This window comes from Chironomus tepperi, unplaced genomic scaffold (assembly GCF_022539635.2).
Source record: "Chironomus tepperi strain 1889 unplaced genomic scaffold, CSIRO-AGI_Ctep_v1 contig_68, whole genome shotgun sequence".
Taxonomy (NCBI): domain Eukaryota; kingdom Metazoa; phylum Arthropoda; class Insecta; order Diptera; family Chironomidae; genus Chironomus; species Chironomus tepperi.
Genome location: NW_027226190.1, coordinates 1,409,630 through 1,429,818, shown reverse-complemented (window position 1 = coordinate 1,429,818; position 20,189 = coordinate 1,409,630). Strand labels below are relative to the sequence as shown.

At 32.3% G+C, this 20,189-nt stretch overlaps 4 protein-coding genes across 4 annotated transcripts; 3 read left to right on the top strand and 1 right to left on the bottom strand.

Moving 5' to 3' along the window:
• Positions 1-364: 364 nt before the first annotated feature.
• LOC139100786 (uncharacterized) lies at positions 365-2,910 on the top strand. Its single transcript, XM_070653521.1, has 4 exons — positions 365-522; positions 589-1,357; positions 1,475-2,282; positions 2,713-2,910. Exons 2-3 carry the CDS (start codon positions 591-593, stop codon positions 1,782-1,784), a joined length of 1,077 nt encoding a protein of 358 aa, XP_070509622.1. The 5' UTR covers positions 365-522; positions 589-590; the 3' UTR covers positions 1,785-2,282; positions 2,713-2,910.
• On the top strand, positions 2,767-3,639 carry LOC139100675 (uncharacterized). The gene is made up of 2 exons (XM_070653360.1): positions 2,767-3,205; positions 3,500-3,639. The coding sequence occupies exons 1-2, from the start codon at positions 2,767-2,769 to the stop codon at positions 3,637-3,639; spliced, it is 579 nt and encodes a 192-aa protein (XP_070509461.1).
• A 1,572-nt stretch (positions 3,640-5,211) lies between these two features.
• On the top strand, positions 5,212-6,595 carry LOC139100712 (kynurenine formamidase-like). Its single transcript, XM_070653408.1, has 2 exons — positions 5,212-5,410; positions 5,486-6,595. The coding sequence occupies exons 1-2, from the start codon at positions 5,305-5,307 to the stop codon at positions 6,259-6,261; spliced, it is 882 nt and encodes a 293-aa protein (XP_070509509.1). The 5' UTR covers positions 5,212-5,304; the 3' UTR covers positions 6,262-6,595.
• Positions 6,596-16,247: 9,652 nt separating this feature from the next.
• Positions 16,248-19,943, bottom strand: LOC139100768 (enhancer of split m3 protein-like). The gene is made up of 2 exons (XM_070653490.1): positions 19,576-19,943; positions 16,248-19,152 (listed from the first exon to the last, which is right to left on the bottom strand). The coding sequence occupies exons 1-2, from the start codon at positions 19,759-19,761 to the stop codon at positions 18,502-18,504; spliced, it is 837 nt and encodes a 278-aa protein (XP_070509591.1). The 5' UTR covers positions 19,762-19,943; the 3' UTR covers positions 16,248-18,501.
• Between the last annotated feature and the right edge of the window lie 246 nt (positions 19,944-20,189).

Here is a 20,189-nt window from a genome sequence, read left to right as displayed (position 1 = left end):
GTTGTTGGACTTGCTTCAATTTTTTGCTGGATGTCTGTACTGAATTCAAACTTTTTGCGGGAAACGTCAAAATTCTTATTTTCTGTCACTTTGAAATCTTATAGTCGCTTCCAATGATATTAAAAACTTATAAAAGACAATAAGACATTTGTTTTTTTGATAAAATTTAATTAACTTCACTTATATCACAAGTTTCTTAAAAATTTTGACACAAAATGTCAACAAACAAAACGTCAAAAGTTTATATATTCACACCGGCAGATCTTCGTTATTAAAACTATAGTAAATCCATATAAATTAACTAAATTAACGGTGTGAATATATCGAAAATGCTAAACATACTAGATCGATTCGCGCCAAAATTTGACGTTGTTTACTTTTCGGAAAAAATTTATGTTTAAATGTAAGAAAATTATTTCATTAATTTATTAGTGTCCAAATACAGTTTTTTAATTACATTTATTCATGTAAAACGATGTAAGAGTGTCAGTTCTGTTGCATGCAAATAATAAAAGGATAATCGTAAGCACAAAAAAATGAATTTTTCAAGAATAAATCTTCAGCCATCAAATACCTCTCGACTTATAGAAATGGCATTAAGGGAGCTACACATTGAACGGGATCCTAATATGGACGAATCAGAAGATTATGGAGGACCGGATGATAATGATTTTGTTCATCGCAGACGGACTGTTGATGAAAGAGTTCTAACACCCAGAACAGCACAACTTGAAAATAGTTTATCAGAGCATCTAAATTCATCTGTTCCTTCATTAGATGAAATTGTGATTCGACAAAGAGGAAGACAAAAAAAGCCTTCAAAAATTAGCTGGTCACCAATTAAAAGTCCTTTTAAAACACCGACTAAGAATACCCTTCATATGTCCCTTTTATCACCGTCGCCAGCTAAGAAGCTCTTCACTAATAATAATAATAATAATACATCTATGGTTCTGCGTAATTCGCCTCGTAAGCGAATTTTCACAGATTCTCAAAATGATCAAGATCCAGCATGCTCATCAACGCCATATGCTACACCAACAAAAAGACTTAAATTCATTGAGGATCGTCCAATGAATGCAATAAATCCAGAAGTATCTCTTAAGACACTTTTAAAAGGACTGAGCCAGGAGCAATTAATTGAAATCATCTCTGGAGTTGCCAGTAAAGATGCACAGCTAGAGAAGAATATTCGCGATAATCTTCCTCTACCTGATATTAGGCCATATGAGGAGGAACTTTGTGAATTACGAAAAAATATCACTAAAAGTTCTCCTCGATCCAGATTATCAATACAGAGTAAATCCGATGGAGCTGCATATTCTAGAGCTTCACTTCATTTGACGGCATTTAAGAGGTAACATGCTTATTAATTTTTTTGTTGTTGTAGGATGCTTTAAGGTTGATCATTAAGGATTAATTAATGTAGATTTGTAGACTTAATTCCATAAATATAACAATTAATTTCTTGTAGGGCACTCATCAATCACTGTAAAGTATTAAGAGACTCCCAGCATTTTGATGCTCTCATCGATTACGTAATGATGGCATGGACGTATGTTCGAGGACTTCCAATATGGGACGAAGCTAATCATAATTTAATTCGTAAAGATTGCTTTAAACTTTTAACGCTTCATGCCCGACACAGCCTTAAACACGGTAGCACGAGCTTGGGTACTGAGCGTATTAAAAATTTTCGCAATAAATTAAAGTCAATGGTGATTGATTTTGATGAATTAGAGAAATGTAAGGAGGCTTTGAATGCAATAGCCGCAAAAGTTTAATAACTAACAGACTAACTGAGCCTAATGATGATGCAACATAATGAAAAATGAAACGCTTCTTGATCATTCTAACATAAATTTTTATAGTAGATTTATACTAGATTGTGGTATTTTGCATGAATGAAAGGCATTATGTTAATTAATTTACTTTTTAATATTTCAAAAATAAAATATAACTTTCCAGAGAAAGAAGTATCTTTTTCTCAATAATCCTATGCTGCATTTCTAAGATTTCATTTTCAAGCTAGTTTGTAATACAATACATGTATACAAAATCATGTGAAATTGAATCACCCTGTGTTTTGCCTGTATATTGCTATAACGAAAACAAAAACAAAGAACGGACAGAGCATTTTTTTCAGTCGAGATTGAGCGAAAGAACAAATTAGAAATTGCTGGATGTGGAGAGAATTTTCATCATTTTTATCAGCTTATCTGTGAAATTCAATTATAGTAGCACATAGGAAGTGTGAGGAAGTCAATTAATTATTCATAAATGTAAGTAGAAAGTCATTTGAATATTTTGGATATTTTTAATTCCGTCTTAAAATATTTCTATTGATTATGTCTTTAGAAAGTACGTAATTATTTAATTCTACTGTAACATTTCGCTTTGTCATTTTTTTACGCTCTAAAAATTGATATGTGAATTAAACAAATTTTAAATGCATATTTTTACAAAACTACGTCAATAGAAAAATTCTTAAATTTTGACAAAATTTAAAATAATTTTTTTCGGTTCAAGTAAAAATTGACAATGCATCATGAAGGAACACTTCAATTGGATTGAATATTAGCCTTGCATTTCGCTTTGTCATTAAGCTCATTGTTTAATGACATTTATAATTGTTTTTAATGACTCATTTATAAATCTTTATCAATCCTTATCAGTCAACAGCACATAATAACTGTTATTTTTATATTTTAGTTTACGCATCGCTAACATCCAATTAAAATGCCTCCGTCATCTTCTCACTTTATAATGAATGGATTCTTCTGTTTTTCACTTCATACTGGATCTGTGATTTTGGGTTGGTTAGGATTCATATCAGCGTTTTTCTCAATTATTGGATGGTCGTTATCATTTAACGACATTGATGGACTGATTAAAAATTTAAATATAACTGATAAGCAGCCTGACGACTGGTCACCTGAAGATATCGAATTTATGCATAATGCAGCAATTTTCATAATATCAATGTTGATTGGATTTTATATTATAGAGGCTTTAGCATCACTCTTTTTAGTTCATGGAGCTGCATATAGCAAGAGGTTGTTCTTGGTTCCATGGATGTTAGGAAGATCAATTCAATTAGTTTATTATACAGCAATTTGGTTGTTTATAAGCCTTTACTTCTTCACATCAACATCAACAATATCATACTCTATTTTCTGCATGATCTTTGGAGGAATGGGACTACGTAAGTATTTTACTACCTGAAGTGCCGGTTAATGAACATATAATTTATGTAAAAATGCTATCTGAGATTTTTAACGGATTCCTTTAATTTGAATTTTTGACCTAAAAACGAAATTTAAATTTTAAAAAACCGTTAATTTTTCAATTTTCAGTCAAAAGTTCGAATTTCTATGACTCATTGATATCTACTGGGAACTTTCCACTTCCTATTAAAACGTTTATTAATCCTCTTGTAAATAACATTCAGAGTGATGTATCATGATGACTAATTAAATTTTTCTCTTATCATTTTCAGTCTTCAATTTCTATTGCTTCATGTGTGTTTACTCATTGTTTGCGCTCATGAGAGATGCTGAAGAATATCAAAGGCTCACAATCCGTCAGAATGCTCCTCCAAATTACACATCTACTGGTACAACTTATATGAAAATTTAAGACGGCTATACAGTATATTTTTGATATTATTTTATTCCCATAATTATGAAATTTTAAAGGCAATACTAGGAACAAAATTTTAAACACTTTAAACCTCACCTGAGTATATCAATAAAAGAAAAGAAAACAAAAACATGTATTGACGTTTGCACGTTTGCAAGATATAAAGAAAACAAAATAAAGATATGGATCATATGTTTGATAATAAATCATTTATTTTTACTACTGGAATTTAAAATGATAAAATGTTGTCAAAATAGGGATTAGGTGTATTAGTTAATCATTTTCACACGCGCTGATGTTATTGATGGAATTAAAAAGATATTTTTAGATGCAGCAAATATTGTCTGACTGACTCGGACCACTTGGACTTGGAATTTCAAATTTCTTAAAAATTAAGTTCGACCAAGAGCCTGCACTTCCTGTATTCTAGATGCACTGTACCTTATAGTTCGTTGGATGATCCTTGTTAAAAATATTTCATTCAAAACCATATAAATGTTTTTACATTTCAACGACAATTTTGAATTTGAAATTGTATGGTTTTGAGGAAAAATGTCATACCCCTCTCAAAATTTTGAATTTATTATGTTCGTTGAAGTTTTTTTGAACTTGAGAAATAATTTAAGATTGACGTAAAATTTAAGGATCATATCTTGTATATCTTCAATGAAAGGATTTATTGACCTAAATATGGTTTATTGATTATTATTTTCGATTTTCACACATATTTAGACCCCACTTCTCTCTGATAATAGGCAAATATAACCCGAGTAGCACAAAAATTCTGTCAGACCACTGTGATATAGCTAGGCTTTTAAATCCTTGGTTTGGAATATACTAAATTCCGGTATTGATCCCGAGAATTACATACAATTCGATTCCAGGATCGAAACCCTTGCCATATCACAGTAGTGGGCAACCTTTCAGTTTTTGCAGCACACCTTGGTGGTAAGCCTCGATCGAAACCGCTTACGGCATACAGTTTATTGCATATCTAAATTTTTTGATGCCAAATTAGTGTGCCCATCACTGCCATATCATGTTAAGAGCAAACTGATGCTCTAATTGTTGTTAACAACTCATTGACAGCAATAAAAGCGCGATATGGTGCTACGTGATGCTCTGGCAAGTGACTGACTCAAGACTAAAAAGAAAATGAACTACCTCAGGTATGTGCCTCTTTTTTCGCCTTGAACACTATCAAACAGCACAATCATTTGCAAGTGGACACGCGCTAGATGTTTTCGACTATAATTCAATGTTTACAGTGTTCTATAAATATATATTTTTTGATAGATCGATAAACTTCGTGATACAAAAATTTACAATTGGAATCAACATGAGACTGTATTGATCCAATATTCTGGACACTAGCATACCTCATTATAGCTATCGTTAATAAAATATTTGTAAAAATGTCCAAATCACAAGCTAAGCTAGAGATTACCGCATCGTACTTAAAATTTGAGAGAACTGAGCAGTTCCAAAAACGAACAATAACATACAAATACAAACTTAATTCGAGAGATAAAAAATTATCAAAGAAAAAACAACAAATTTCAAATATAATTGTTATTAACAGACAAAAACACAACAGTCACAGTCAAGGCAGCACAAGCAGCAGTTCATAGTCTCCCACAAGAAAGAATAACATTATAAAAAATGTCATCACGTGATTTAGAAAAAGAATATGATGCGACTCAATGGTCGCAAAGAATAACAGATCCAGTGGAACTACTACAAGCCCACGACGATTATTCCAATACAGGTGATTATTCTTGCCGACAATTAGCATTAATAAAGTTGTAAAATTCCAATTGTTTTCCAATTACACATTTTTTAGTCTCGGATGCAAATCGATACGCAGTCAATTGCTTGCTAAATACCCCATATGGAGAAACATTCCGTCAACAATTGGACATATATGGTGTTAATTTACCATTTGATGCACCAATTATCGTGTACGTTCATGGTGGATTTTGGCAAAGGTCAAATAAGCACACGGCATCATATGCAGTAAAGCCATTTGTTGAACATCATGCAAAAGTTATTGTAATTGATTTTGACTTGTGTCCAAATGTGACAATATCGGAAGTTATAAAGCAATTTGAGAAGGCCGTCGAACGTATATTCAGCTATGCTGGTGAACATAATCCTAAAAGTGTCTCATTCATTGGACATGACTCTGGTGCACATTTAATTACGTACTTGTTGAGTGAAGACATGATTTCACGTCTTGGTGATAAATTTAAGCTATTAAAGAATGTTTATTTAATTTCTGGTATCTTTGACGTTAGCGAATTGAGAAATACGGAGGTGCTTAATCGTGAGAACTTACTATCAATTACGGACGAAAATGTTGATCAATTATCGCCAGTAAAAGCTAGCTTTAAACATTTGAGTCAATATGATATAGGAATTGATGCTTATGTTGGAAGTGATGAATCACCAGCATTCCAAAAGCAATCAAGAGAATTTGTTGCTCATTTGCTGAAGGAGAAATTGCGTGCAAAATATCATCTAATGGATGGTCTTGATCACTTTAATGTTGTTGAAAAATTATCGGAAAATACGTACGAAATTACAGAGCAAGTCATCAACAATCTAAAGCAAGCATAATTCATTCCATAAATATTTACCATATTCTTTTGAAATATTATTCACTTAACTTATATTAAATGGGAATCATTCAATGTATTATTTGCTTTCATCTTTAGAAATGAATGCATAAATATGCTGTATTATAAAGGAAATTCTATATTATCTGTGGAATGCATTCTAGCGTTTCGTATCGGCTTAACATAATCCCAACAATAACAATAACAATAACAGTGAGAAGAAATTAATGAATGAACGCCTATGTATGTAAAAGTAATAATTATGATAATCACATTAATAAACATAAAGTCAGGCTTTAGACACGATTTAATATAGAATTTTAAAATTATTAAAATTTTGGTTTTATTGATTGAAAATTTTCGACAAATTTTAGATTCCTTTTTTTGAAAAAGTGTGAATTGTAGTGTTGGTTCCAATAGAGATGTTTGAGGATCAGAGAAGCTTTGAGATTTGATTCTAGGAACAACTTTATTTGGAGTTAGCGATCTAAATGATGATCAATATTTCTCAGGGTGTAACAAGTGCACTTACTTACTTCGCTGGTCGTCCATATCGATCGTGTCCATGACCTTTCATAGATGTCGCTTAAGACTAGATTCTTTTCCAGCTCCTCTTCTTTTTGCTTATTGGCTTGTATTTTAGGATGGCAACTTGTTATGTCAAAACATTCTATATTAACCATAGCCTAGTTTGACTCCGCCCTACTATGTGGTTTGGATAGACGGCCTTCAAGGCAAGAAGGTGAGGTTAGTACATGGTGTAGTTATGCTGGGAGCGGGTAAAGCTACATGAATTGGTTTTAATTAAACAGTTTCTAAGTGGGATCAACATTTCAGCGTGTACCGATTTTGAGACTCGCCAAAGATATTTTTAATACTCCTAAAGACAATCAGCGACAGCGACAAAGACCATCAGACAAAGAGTCCCTGACGATGTGACCGAGATCGAAACTAACCGGCGAATTCGTTTTGATCGCTGGAATTTCACTTGATCGAGACTTCGGGAAACCCCAATCAGACATTGCAGACAGTTCGAGTATGAAGGAATATCTTAGTTTTATCATGTTACTTTCTGATCGTTTAACCGATTTTTACCATTTTTGATTGATTAACCGATTTTTGCAATTTGGGATAGTTCTTTGAAAAATCTAGTATATGACCAGTTTAATCATAGACATCCCCCAAGTTCACTATAGAATTGAAGAAATACAATGATGTGGTCTCTTTATAAAATCCCAAAAATTGAGTAAACTCTGACCATGAACTCAAGAAAGAATAGAAAAAATTCAAAAAATCCACTTCCTATATTGAACCTCAAACTGATCAACATATAGAAATCCATCATTGTTCATCCATAAAATTTCAGGTGCTACAATAAGCATTGTATGTGCTTGATAAAGTGGTTAACCATTGTGTCATTATTACACTTCGATCCATTCACTTTAAATCAGAATTTGTTCAACAAAATTATACACATTAAATCTCATGAAGCCTCTGGAAACAGCTAGAAGCTACTGTGATTGTAAATTTACAAAATTAAATGAAGAAAATTATATGATTATCCATTCATTCATGGTAATTTAATAATCTTAAACACATAAATATGATCTTTTTCTATTTATTTCAATTTCAATTCAAAGCGACTCGCCGTCTAATACATAGCTTCGAGTTCTATATACACAGCGAGAGTTTTTTATAACATAAACATATGAAGACAAAAGAAAAAGAATAAGAAAAATTCTCATTTCATTCATAACATGAAGAGTGTTGCCGCAAGTGGATAAATAATTAAGATACATAATAGCCGCTATATTTGAAATGTTAAAAATAATATATATATATATACAGTCTGTGTATATTCACATAAATGATTTTAAAGACATGCCTTTTTCGCTCTTTTTCTCACTCTTCTGTTCATATCGTTTGCCTCGTGTCCATTCATACGACATGGCTGTTTAATACAGAATCATTTTTATCCATTCATTCATAATATTATATTAGCTCGATGATGTTGAATGTTAATTTATTATACGTCGCATTTTTTGTCTTCTTATTCACTTATTCTGCCATTCCTTTATGCACTTTTGAGATGTATGCATTGGAGTCATTCATCCGTAATGTACAATAGTTAGGAATGCAGAGTCCAAGATACTTGAAAATAATAATGAAAGAGGATACCATCAATGCATGATGTGTGAGTAGACATTCTTATCCTGATCAATGAGCTTGATTTCCCGGGTTAATTTTGCCAATTTTTCAAAATTTAGTCATGTTCAAAATTGAGGATCAAATTTTTTTGATTTTATCCTGATAAAAAGAATTGATTTAACGGACTTTTTTGACCATTTTTAAAATCAAATTCAAGTTTGGGTTCAAATTTTGAACTTAGAGAATTTTGGGCGCAAACTTCAACTATAAAACGTGAAATGATCGAGGGAAAAATTCATTCTAGTTTGAACACTCAAAAAGGAAGCATTTGAAGAATAAATAACCAGGCAAGTGCTTTGCGGATCAAAAAGATAAGGCGTATGGCTCATATTTGGTAAGGTAACTTGAAGATCGTCAGTTTGAATCAAATCATCTTCAAATTTGTTCTTTTTTGGAAGTTTAGATGCTTCGAATGATTAATGTACAAGATCAAGGCAAAGTTAGATTATGGAATGGGCCAGCAACTTGAAGTTTAGCGCGGGATAAAGGAACGAGAGCCAAAAGATTATCTAACTATTGAAATATTGATATTAAACAAACCTGAAAAGTATCATGCAGGCTAGTGAAGCACTAAAGATCAATGCAATTGACGTCATTTATAAAATAACCCCACATTGTGTATGAACTAATTCAATGTTTTAATGAAATAATTGAGATGCTAGCCAACAAAGAAGGAAAATCATAATTATGGGGATTTATTGAATAATCTTCGTATAATATTTTTTATGCTTAATTGACATGGGAAAGTTTTATGAGAATACATGTAAAGTATCACATTTGACACTTGTTCAATTCAACTATGCGGGATGGTTGGAATGTTCCCTTTTTAATATTCTGGTGTGTATTCATTCACGGATCAAATTACATATTCCGACAGTGGTTCTTCAAAAAAATAAAGAACAGACTAAAAATATATACATTAGGCTACTAGAATATTGCGCGAAAGAATTTCACGATTTTGTATTGCATGGGAACGAGATGAGCAATATTATTAACAAGGCGTGAAAGCATCTAATCATTAAAGAATTGTAAAATGATCCATTTAAATCTATTAATCTCCAGTTTAAATTGAATGAAGTTGCTGACTATACAGTTCTTAGAAATGAATGCTGTCGATGAAGCATGTGAATGAATTTGAAGTTTGAGATGGCATTGAGGGTTATGCAGCTTAAAGCGCTTAAAGAAAGGTTACTAAAAAATCATTTTTTTGACAAATTTTTCGGAAAATTAACGGTCGACTGTTTTTTTTTGAAAATTAACGGTCTAAAAAAATTCAAAAAATTTAACGAAGGGAAAATTTCTCGAGTGGTTTTAAATAAAAATAAAAAACATTCCTTAAAGCATTTAGCGATAGTTTTAAGCTACCAAACCAAATAATAAGCCTGTAACTTGATAGAACGGAGCAAGTGCTTTAAATCCAAGCTCTTAACGATGTATGGTTGTTGAGATTTCGCGTCTCAGCCAGCTAGCAGATTAATGGCTAGTACAGAACTTCAGTCACCCGAACTGGAACTTACCTTTTAAAATTTGAATGTATATGAACAATAACAAAGATAGAAGGTAAAACTACTCATAAATATCTCATCCAGTTCTCCCAGACTAACTGACACCATATCCAACCACAATGCAGGCAATGATGCGCTAACAAAATAACAGAAGTCGTAATAACATAATGAACCGCCAACTAAACTAATAGAAAATAATAAAAATGTTCGCTATGATGATTATGTTGATGATGATCAAGAGACAGTATAGAGTAGGAACTAAAAATCAAAAGAAGAATTTCACGACACATGTTGAAAATTGAATTTAATGATCAGTTCGGGCTTATGACAGTGTAGATGTAAAACTATCAAATTATCAAGAAGCAAAAGAGAAAACAATTTCAAATTCAATGAAGGGGAAGTGCCATCAAGTATGTTGCCATACATAATAATAAAAGAGAAAGAAGGAGTTAGAAGAGACAGAGGGAAAGAGTAAAGGAATAAAGTTATAAATAACATCACATACACATTGCTGAAATATTAGTCATTATACGATGAAAACATTTTTTACCCATTTCTGCCTGTTTATGTTGTGATCTACAACAACAAATCAATGAAGCGCTCGAAACGTGGGAAAAAATTTTCAAACGCGTTCGCGTCGGGAGAGAAAGAGCACTGAATGGAACAACAGCACATGAAAAAAAAAAAATAGTCTGTATGAAACCCGGGCAGGCACGAAGTTTCTTTTTCTCTTTTCGATGAGTCCATTAACTTAATTTAAATAATTTTTTTTACTTCTTCTGTACTTCTTATTCTTATTTAGTTTGTCTTCTTCTTTTCGGCATATTATTGTGCAACATGAAATATCTTTCAACAAACGACGATGATGAGCCACCACGAAAATGAATATTTCAAATTGATGAAAATTGAGGATGAATAATTCTTTTTTATTTTTGTTGCTGGTGCTGGATATTAGATTTGGCAGCATGAATATCGTGTAAAAACTCGTGCCATTAACCTGAATACAGATCTGTAATCGACTTGCCATGTCTTGCTCTTTGGGCAGCAGCAAAGGAGAAAAATAAAACAGCAAATCAGCCAACATTTGGTGATGGGAAAGTCGCAGCACAAGCGATCACACATTTTTATGACTCTATATATACTTATCAAGTCTTTTGCAATCATTTTTATGTTTCTTTAGAGCATGTATTGGGAAATAGATGCGGAATTATAATCTATCTGGATGGCTGGAATGGATAACAGATTGCTATGGTTATAAATCAGAGATTAGAGTAGATTGTATGGCTTAATTTTATGTGAGAATGTTCTTGCCATGCTGTGGATTTATAAATATAGAATTTGCGGTTTGGGAATTGCTTAATCATTGAGATAATTGAAGTAAAAACTCAAATACGTATGAGAATTTTTGATCCGACCGCAAAAATTTCAAATATTGAAAAACCGTTAAATTTTTTGAAATAAAAATTTGACAAAAATGCGCTTTTTCCTTCCAATTTCAAACTGTTGATCAATTCCTTTCATTCGTTTCTTTATGTCTTTCCTTTGTACTACTGCTTACCATGTACTCACTATAATATGTGTGTATGGGATTGCGGTATGTATGTAACTAACATAATATTCGATGGGATACTGGAAATGAGTAATTTACGCTCTCTACTGAAAGCTTTACTACATGTGGATGATGATGACGATGATTAGATGTTTGGCTGTTTTTTTTTTATATTTCTGTTTATTGCCGCGTCATTTCGTTCACACGGAATCACATCATCATCAAAAAACTCAAACCACTCCACACACAGTATATGTCTGTTGTATGTTGTGAATGCATTCACAATGCCAGCAATAAACAGTAAAAATTCTTCGTTTTATTTCATTTCGTCTCTTTCTCATCATAATCAATGATTATATTTAACATCACATCCATTGTTGTTGTTGTTGTTGTTGCATTTCTACGGAAAGTGTTAATTGATTCTTTATAATGTGCGGAATGACTTTAAGCACAAGCTTGTTGTAATAGCTTGCAATTTTTCTTCGCCTCTTCTTTTGCTAATATATACCTATTCATGTGAGACTATTTCACATTTCTTGATTCTACTGCTTTTAGTGCCTTTAGCTTACCTTGTCTTGTCTCGTCTCTTTTTATTTTTTAACACCATTATAACAGCTTGCCTCGAAATGGATCGACACTTAACGTTAATATTAAATGAGCAAAGCAAGCAACTTAGTAAACTAAGTTAATAAAGGTATTAATGATGATTGCAAGTTTTTTTTTGTTCTTAATATGTTTTTTAAACATTACTTAGTGACTTAATAGTACTGATGACCAAATCTATCGAATCTGTTAGCGGTTCATCTATATAAATATTTAAAATTTCTAAACTGGAATAAGTGTCAGATGTGGAATATTGGATTGAAAGCAACATTGTTAAGACTATGACCAGAACAGACAAAGAGCATGCTCATTAATATGCTCACAAAATTTGTTTGGATACTAAATTACATTGAGTGAGTTTCTCAGTCTGGTTAGAAACTCTTCATTTTGGGATTAAAGTGCTTACATACCCTAAGTATTGAACGTCATTCAATAAGATGTTGTATTAACGTAGCTTCATTGTTAGTTCCAGTCCAGCTTTCTTTTTGGTTTTCCTAGATTGTATTTAAGGATGGCGGCTTGCTAGGCTAATGTATCCTGTATTAACAAGAGTCTCGTTTGACTTCACCCCACTATGTAGCTTGGATTGAATGTCTACAACACGAGAAGGTGAGGATGGTATACTTATTTACTACCTGGGCGAAGGTGTATACCAAGGCGTATACGCGAAGGCTTAACCTGGGCCAGTTACTAATTCTCACCACTGTGAGGATGGTATATGATGGATTTAAACTAAGAGTGACATACCTTAGAAGTGACATACCCTAGTAAACTGTGAGCAACGCTCATGAGCATGCTTATCTAATTTATGGAAGGTAATCCAGCTCTCGAAAGTATTCACTTAGCCTGTTAGGGATAAAGTCACATATATTGCGTACCACGTTTAGGAGGCCAACAATTGATCTGTACTGCCAACAAAGTAAGTAAGTAAGTATTAACGTAGCTTATAACAGCTTAAAATTGAAATTTAGTTCCACCAAAATATAACTTTATGTTCCTAATAAAAGACCATTGCAAAATAAAATCTCATCAAAAGGTTGCCCACAATTGCTGTTGACTGCTAATCACTTTAGGCGATATTCTAAACTACCTGTGATCATGATGATCGCTAATTTGCTCATTACACATTTTTATAAGTAGTTTTTTTTTCGTTAAAATGATCCTGTTTGATGTAATTGAGACTAATGATTATATGGCGTAAGAATTTATGAATGAAATTGTTGCTCAACAGCTCAACATCTTATACAGTAGCTGTGAAGAATGAAGAAGGAAGAATGAAAAATATTGATCTCATTATGTTCATTCTTTCATTCTCTTTGATACGATGATTATTATATTAATACATGGTATTGAATATTATATTTATCGTACATATGTAAGAAGGCGACTTTAAAGATAAATGACGCTGATGGTAAAATGTCTCTTTAAGTCAGATTCAACGTCGTCGTTTTTTGAAAGAGACTCTGCAATGTAAATTTATGACTTCTGCTTGATGCCATGTGAACATTTTTATTCTCATGAACGATAGCTTCAGGGCATTAATTCAAGTGTAGATATATATTTTTCAAAGTAAAAGGAACGAGAAGGAATAAAAAACAACTAAAAGAAACTGGTTATCATGTATAATTTTTTGTTTTGTGAAATAAAGTGTAACACGTGATAAAGTGAGAAGCTCATCAGTAGCTTAAATATGTGCATTCTAAAAAGTGCGATAACAGAAATTTAATTGTCGCTTTGGTGTTGATGCCACTAGCATAACAATATTGTTGTCATATCTTGTAGATGTTTGGAAACAGGGATGTATTTAGGATTTTTTGGAGAAGGTGTTGAATAAGTATTGAGCATTACTACTTGATTAATCTTGAATTAAGTGCTTTGATAGCTCAATTAGAATTGCTTTCAATTTGAAAAATGCTGTAGAAATTGAATTGCTTCCGAGTTCGAATCCTACCTTCAATGAGACGAAGTGGCTCGGTGGCGGAATGGTTTAGTACTTCGGTAAATACTTATTGCAACACCGATCCAGCAATCATGGGTTCGAGACTCGACATGGGAAATTTTTCATGTGTCCTTTTTCGAATCATATGCAGTGGAAACGCTGCTCACAGCCTCCCTTTGTAGGCTATAGACAACAAGCTGATAATAGCGTCATCAAAGGAGTGGTTCTGATTCCCACTGTTGAAACCAAGAATTAGGCAATGTGAAATGCAAGAACAGATCATGAATACCATAAATTCATCTCTGTGGGATTTTACTGAAATGGATCTGAATATATTGCCAATTACTGAATAATTAAAACAGTAGCTGATGTATACAGCAATTCTAAGATCTAAATAAGGATTTTAATTGACTGATTGGACACCTATGGCATCGCGATTTGTATAAATTATGTATTGACTTCTTAGTATTTCCTAATATGTGAACAGAATGCTAATTTTAATGAGTAGATCAATAAGGGTTCTTGATACCGATGCCAAGACTTTCTGATAGGTAAAGAACATGCTTTTATGGTGCAGAACTAGTTATCAACTGGATCATCTTGTCATCAACCACTACGGTACCTTAAAGCGGACTATTTGACGCTAGGGTTGTCAATAGCCGACGGACTTGGCAGAAGTTATCGAAAACTGAGAAATCGGCAATCTATATTATAAACATCCAATTCCTTCGCTGATACAAGAACGGAAGCCATGAGAAGCCATTTTATGAAGCCAAAAATTAAGGGGTATTAGTGGAATGGGGGTATAATGTGATACCGCGTAAAGCTATGTGAAGCTGAAAATTCTGAAGATGAACGTCAAAAATATGTAAAAACAAGTCATCAACTGGACTTTAACTTGCCATCAACCAAGTGAAAACCTTTTTTTGTCCACTCGCGGTTTGTACAATATAGAAGGCGCATAATAGTAAGTATCCTCAAAGCATGCAATTTGTCTACTAAGAATGGCAGTTAAAAGCCCGAATTTAAATGGGATCAACTGTAGACATAAGCTATTACATGAGAAAGTAAAGGATAATTGTACTGGAACACAAGACTGTAATAAAACAGTTGAACTTATATTTTAAATCAGTTCCTGTCTACGTCCAATAAAAACTCCAATAAAAGAGGTGATTTTTTTTAATTCCCATATTATCCTCCTGACTGCCTTCATGTTAAGAACTGAAATAAAAAAATCATTTTATTTTGATAACTATTCATTGTTTCTTACTGAGCTGAAATGTTCCCATTGCGGTTTTTTCTTTCACATAATCTAGAGAGTTCGATAATAATTAAGTGGGAATTTTTAGTGGCAACCGCTGCTTATCTTTGAGAACCTAATGGGGGGATTATTTCCAGAGGAAATGAATATTCAAAAAGAAAATAAAAAGACTTAATTTCTGTTTTCTATAAAATGTATTTCTTTTTTCTCTGTTCATCTTTATTCACAAAAAAATCTTTATTTATATTACTTAACACTAATTAATTGAAATAATTTCAATATATTATGAGAAAAATCGTTTTTTATATCACAGTAAATATTTATATGATTGTCATTAAATTATTATCATCTTTTTTCAGTTTTTTTTCATTGATATTATGAGTTTTATCAATATATTTATAAGTAGGGTGTCTCATTGGAGATGTTCCATAACATACGAGCATATGCTCAATGAGCATCTTACGGTACCAATTAGCATGCACACTAGCAAATTAAGGTACCTAGTGAACATGCTAATTGGTATCGTAAGATTCTCATTGAATATATGTTTGTATGTTTAGGGGTTTATTTGGAGTTAGAGATTGATTGAAGCTTTAATCTTCAAATTTACAAAATACAATTAATTTCCTTATAAAGAACAATTTCAACTACTCTAATTAACATAAGCCCGAGTGACACAAATGAAGATGGCTCTGTTATGGAGGTTATTAGCCCTAACAGGTAAATACCAGGCTTAAATGGTTCAAAAATTCCATTACGGTACTTAAAAGCGGTCTTTGTCTGTTAAGAACTAAATGGAAGTCGCTTCCATGTGGCATTCAATAAACTGTACTGTACAGCCTGTATATGTGGCCATAGCATGCAAAGACAGCGCCCTAAAGAGCAAATTAAGGTGAGAACAATGCTCATCTAGTATTCATAAAGTATTATTAAAGTGAGAATGCCCCTTTGCATGTTAAACCATAACCTCCATAATTTGTGTCACTCGGGAAGAAATGCATACATAAGAATTAAATTCAAATTAATACCACGATAAAAAATATTAAAATCCAACAAATGCACACTTCAAATGTTCTATAAACTACCAATAAATTGTGCTATGACAACTTTAAATGCCTATCATGACAAAATGATAAATTGTGTGGCACTTACGATTGTAATCTTAATGCTCTCATATAATTATTATATAATTCAATTTAAATTGAAAGGCGCAAATCATTGATTGAAATACTTAATTCCAATTACTATGAAAAATTGACACCAATCTACACTAAAAGGTGTTTTCAGCTTGTGCAAATTCAAAAATTCTCACAGAGGATTAACATTTTTTTTTTGTTGATCTTTCAATCATGATTAAAAGTTTTCATTTAAGCCACCGGATTAAAGATCAAAAGACATGTTAAGTTCAACCATTTCTTGTTGTTTTTGGTTGTTACATTGTTGAATGACTTTTGGAACTTTACATAGTGGTAGAAAAAGCATTAGAAAAAATTTCAAGATTTCCTGTATGTAGGAACATGTTTGAGATCATGTGTTGGAGATTTCTTGATATGTCATGAGGTGACTGATACAATTAGTTATTGTAGGAACTTGTTGTGGAGTGTGCAGTCAATTTGGAATCAGTGGTGGGCAACCTTGGTACACCATGGTGGTAAGTCGCACACGACATACGATTCATAGCATTTCTAGTGTGCCGCGGCACACACATTACCCACCACTGATTTACATGAATCTATTGGATATTAATTAAGTGCTTATTTTGAGTTTGGCATGAGCAAGTTTTGAGTGTTTTAACTGTTTAGTCATCAGGTATTGAGTCATTCATTTTATAATTAATTTATTCCTATTGATAAGTCTTTAAGTCTCCTCGTAGTTAATTCTTAAGTATGCAAAAATTGTCTTTTTTTAAGCAAATTTTTTTTTTCAAGTTTCAAAGGCAATTTTAGACAGCATAAAAATTTAATGTCAATAATTGGTATTCAGTGTACGATTTGCTGACATCGATTGATGAGCTTTCCGCAATATTTTGTGGAATGTGATTGGTTGTCATGGATATTAACGGAATTACTTTGTGGTTTGATAGAATTTTTGAGGAAATTCTGAATTATTACACTTATTGTTGGATATCCAAGAAGTTCTAGCATTATTTTCATCAGATCGATATCTGATCCTTATTTCCAAACACAAAGAATCCCACAAATCTCAAAAACTTAGTTCCCATTGTATAAAAATGTTCTATTGACTATGATTCATCTATTAAGTACCCATATAATTGCCATAAAATTTTTATGCTGCTATTCTTTAACTTTTTTAAAAGAATAAGGAATAAAAAAAAATCTCAAAATATAATTTTCTATACAATCAACAAGAGAGCATGCATTCTTAAAAAATGTAAAGACAGAACTAAAATCAACACTCTTTAAACATAACTGAACTTTTGGTTGGAACTTGGTGTGAAATTTTGACAAATTTAATAAATCTGAACCGAGATACACAAATGAAGAAGGCTTTGCTAGACCTAAATGGAAGCAACCTCTGTTTGGCGTCTTTATGTCTGCCAAAAATAGGCAGCTTCTATTTGATGTTAATAAATGAGATTTAATAGAGCCTTTAAAGCTCCGTAGCAGAGCCTTCTTCATTTGTGCCTCTCGGATATTCAACTGCATGTCCAAAAGTTCATGCCAAGTCCATAAATAGTTAAATTTTTCATCTTTTAAAACAATTAAAAAAGTAAAAAGAAAATTAATTTTCTTAATAAAAAAAAGAGACTTTAATTCCATGTCCAAAAAACTTATGAAACATGTCATTAAAGGCTTTCGTACGATTGAGAATGGGAGTTTAATTGACGAAAATAATTTACAACATTTTTCAATTAAAAGCAAAAAAGACAAAAAAAATAATAAAAACAAATTAAAAAATTATAAAAAAAAATTGGAAGACATCAAATTTAATTAAATTATAATGCATGTGCGCATTAAGTGAGAGAAAATGTCAATAAAAAATTCTTTCTTGTAGCATGAAAATCACATCTTCTTTTCGTATGTGATTTCAGTGCTAATTGCAATTCATTTAATTAATTATAATATTGAGGTTTATACTATATTCATAAGTATATGCAGCATGTGTTTAGTACAGTTGATCGGTAATTGTAAATTTAATGTAAAAAGGAATAAAATTTACCAAGGACGCCAAACAGGTTCATCCTTACATTGTCCAGGCGATGAACTCGCTGATGGCGGCGATGATAACGAGTCTCGACTTATTGGTCTTGTTAGTAATGGACTATCGTTATCAATTGAACGTCTGTCATGCATTGATAAAGTTATTTTCTGCGACGGAAGTGGTAAATAATTTTGTGCTGGAATTGGACTTTTTCTCACTAACGGAATCGCAATTGGTTGTCGAATGTTCTGATGATGATTATTATGATGATGATGGTGTGCTGGCATAATAAAAGAAGACGGTGTTTGTTGCTGCTGTTGTTGATTTAACTCTAATTGCAAACTGTCGTTTGGGATGTAATTATTATTGTTTGCTATTTGCATGTTGTTATTGTTAGCACTAGCAGCATTTGTAAGATTATCTAGCCGTCTTATACATTCATTTAAATGTACGATAATATGTTCGCCCGCACGATTTTGCTGACCGTATAAGAATTTCGCAACTTCTTTGGTACATTGTGAAAATCCATCACGAAAACGATCAGCATAGCTTTGTTCCGAATTGATATAAAATTTATTTTGACGTTGAAGATTTTTCAAGTGTCGGCATGTCAACTCGAGTATATCGGCTTTCTCTAACTTTGTAATATTCTCCTCGCCATCCGTCTGTAATTAGAATCCAAAAAAATAAGAAGAAATTAAAATAAACATGAATGAAATAAATATTAAATTATATGTAGGAAGAAGAGCATACACAAAAAGGAGGAGAAAGAAATACTTAAGCACTAAGAAGAAGAGATGGAGATGAGAACATATAGAAATGATAAATTGTGGGAAAATATTTTGATTCAAAAAAAAGCACACGGTGAATGCATTTGCAGAAGTAAGTAAGTAAGTAAGTATGAGGGCGAGAAATGTGTACAATTTTTAAAGATGAATGACAAAGCATTCTCGTTCCATAAGAATGCAGTTGCTATTAAGCAAACGAAATAATTGAGACTTTAAGGCATAATTATTCTGGGAAGATTTAAGTATCAACTAATTAGTGCTGTGCACGATCGCTAACAAAAAAGTGCGACGGTAACTTACATTTTGCAATGCACCAGTGATGAGATCCTTTAATTCGTCAAGACAACGATTGATTCTTGCACGTCGCTTACGTTCTAGCATTGGTTTCATTATTTTTCGGTATTGATATGTTTTTGATAATGGCGAGTCGGTACCTTGACCATTGCCACTGTTATTATTTAATCCTATTGTTGGTGCCATTTTCATTACAACTTTTAAGCACTGATTCCTTTATTTTTTAATCAATAATAATTCTTTTATTTCACTTTGATTGTCACTTCTTGTTATTTAAATTATTTTATTTTAATTCACTTCCAAAAAAGATTCTTAATTCCTTTTGTTTAATTCTTAATTATTTTAAGGCGCGCGATAGACATACGTCACGTCCAATTGCTTGTTGAAGTTGATTTAAACTAAAAGAAAAAAAAATTTGTTGTTTTTTTTCTGTATCCATTCATTCATTCATTCATTCGTTCGTGCCCAACCGAGAATGATATGGGAAAAAGAGAAGTGGAAGGGGAAAAAAGCTCACTCCGCTCGATCGCTTGGCTTGTACACAATTTTTTTTTCTCTCTCATGCCTTTACACATTAATTCCCTTTTTTGTATTGAGCACATCGTCGTCGTGTGTTTTGC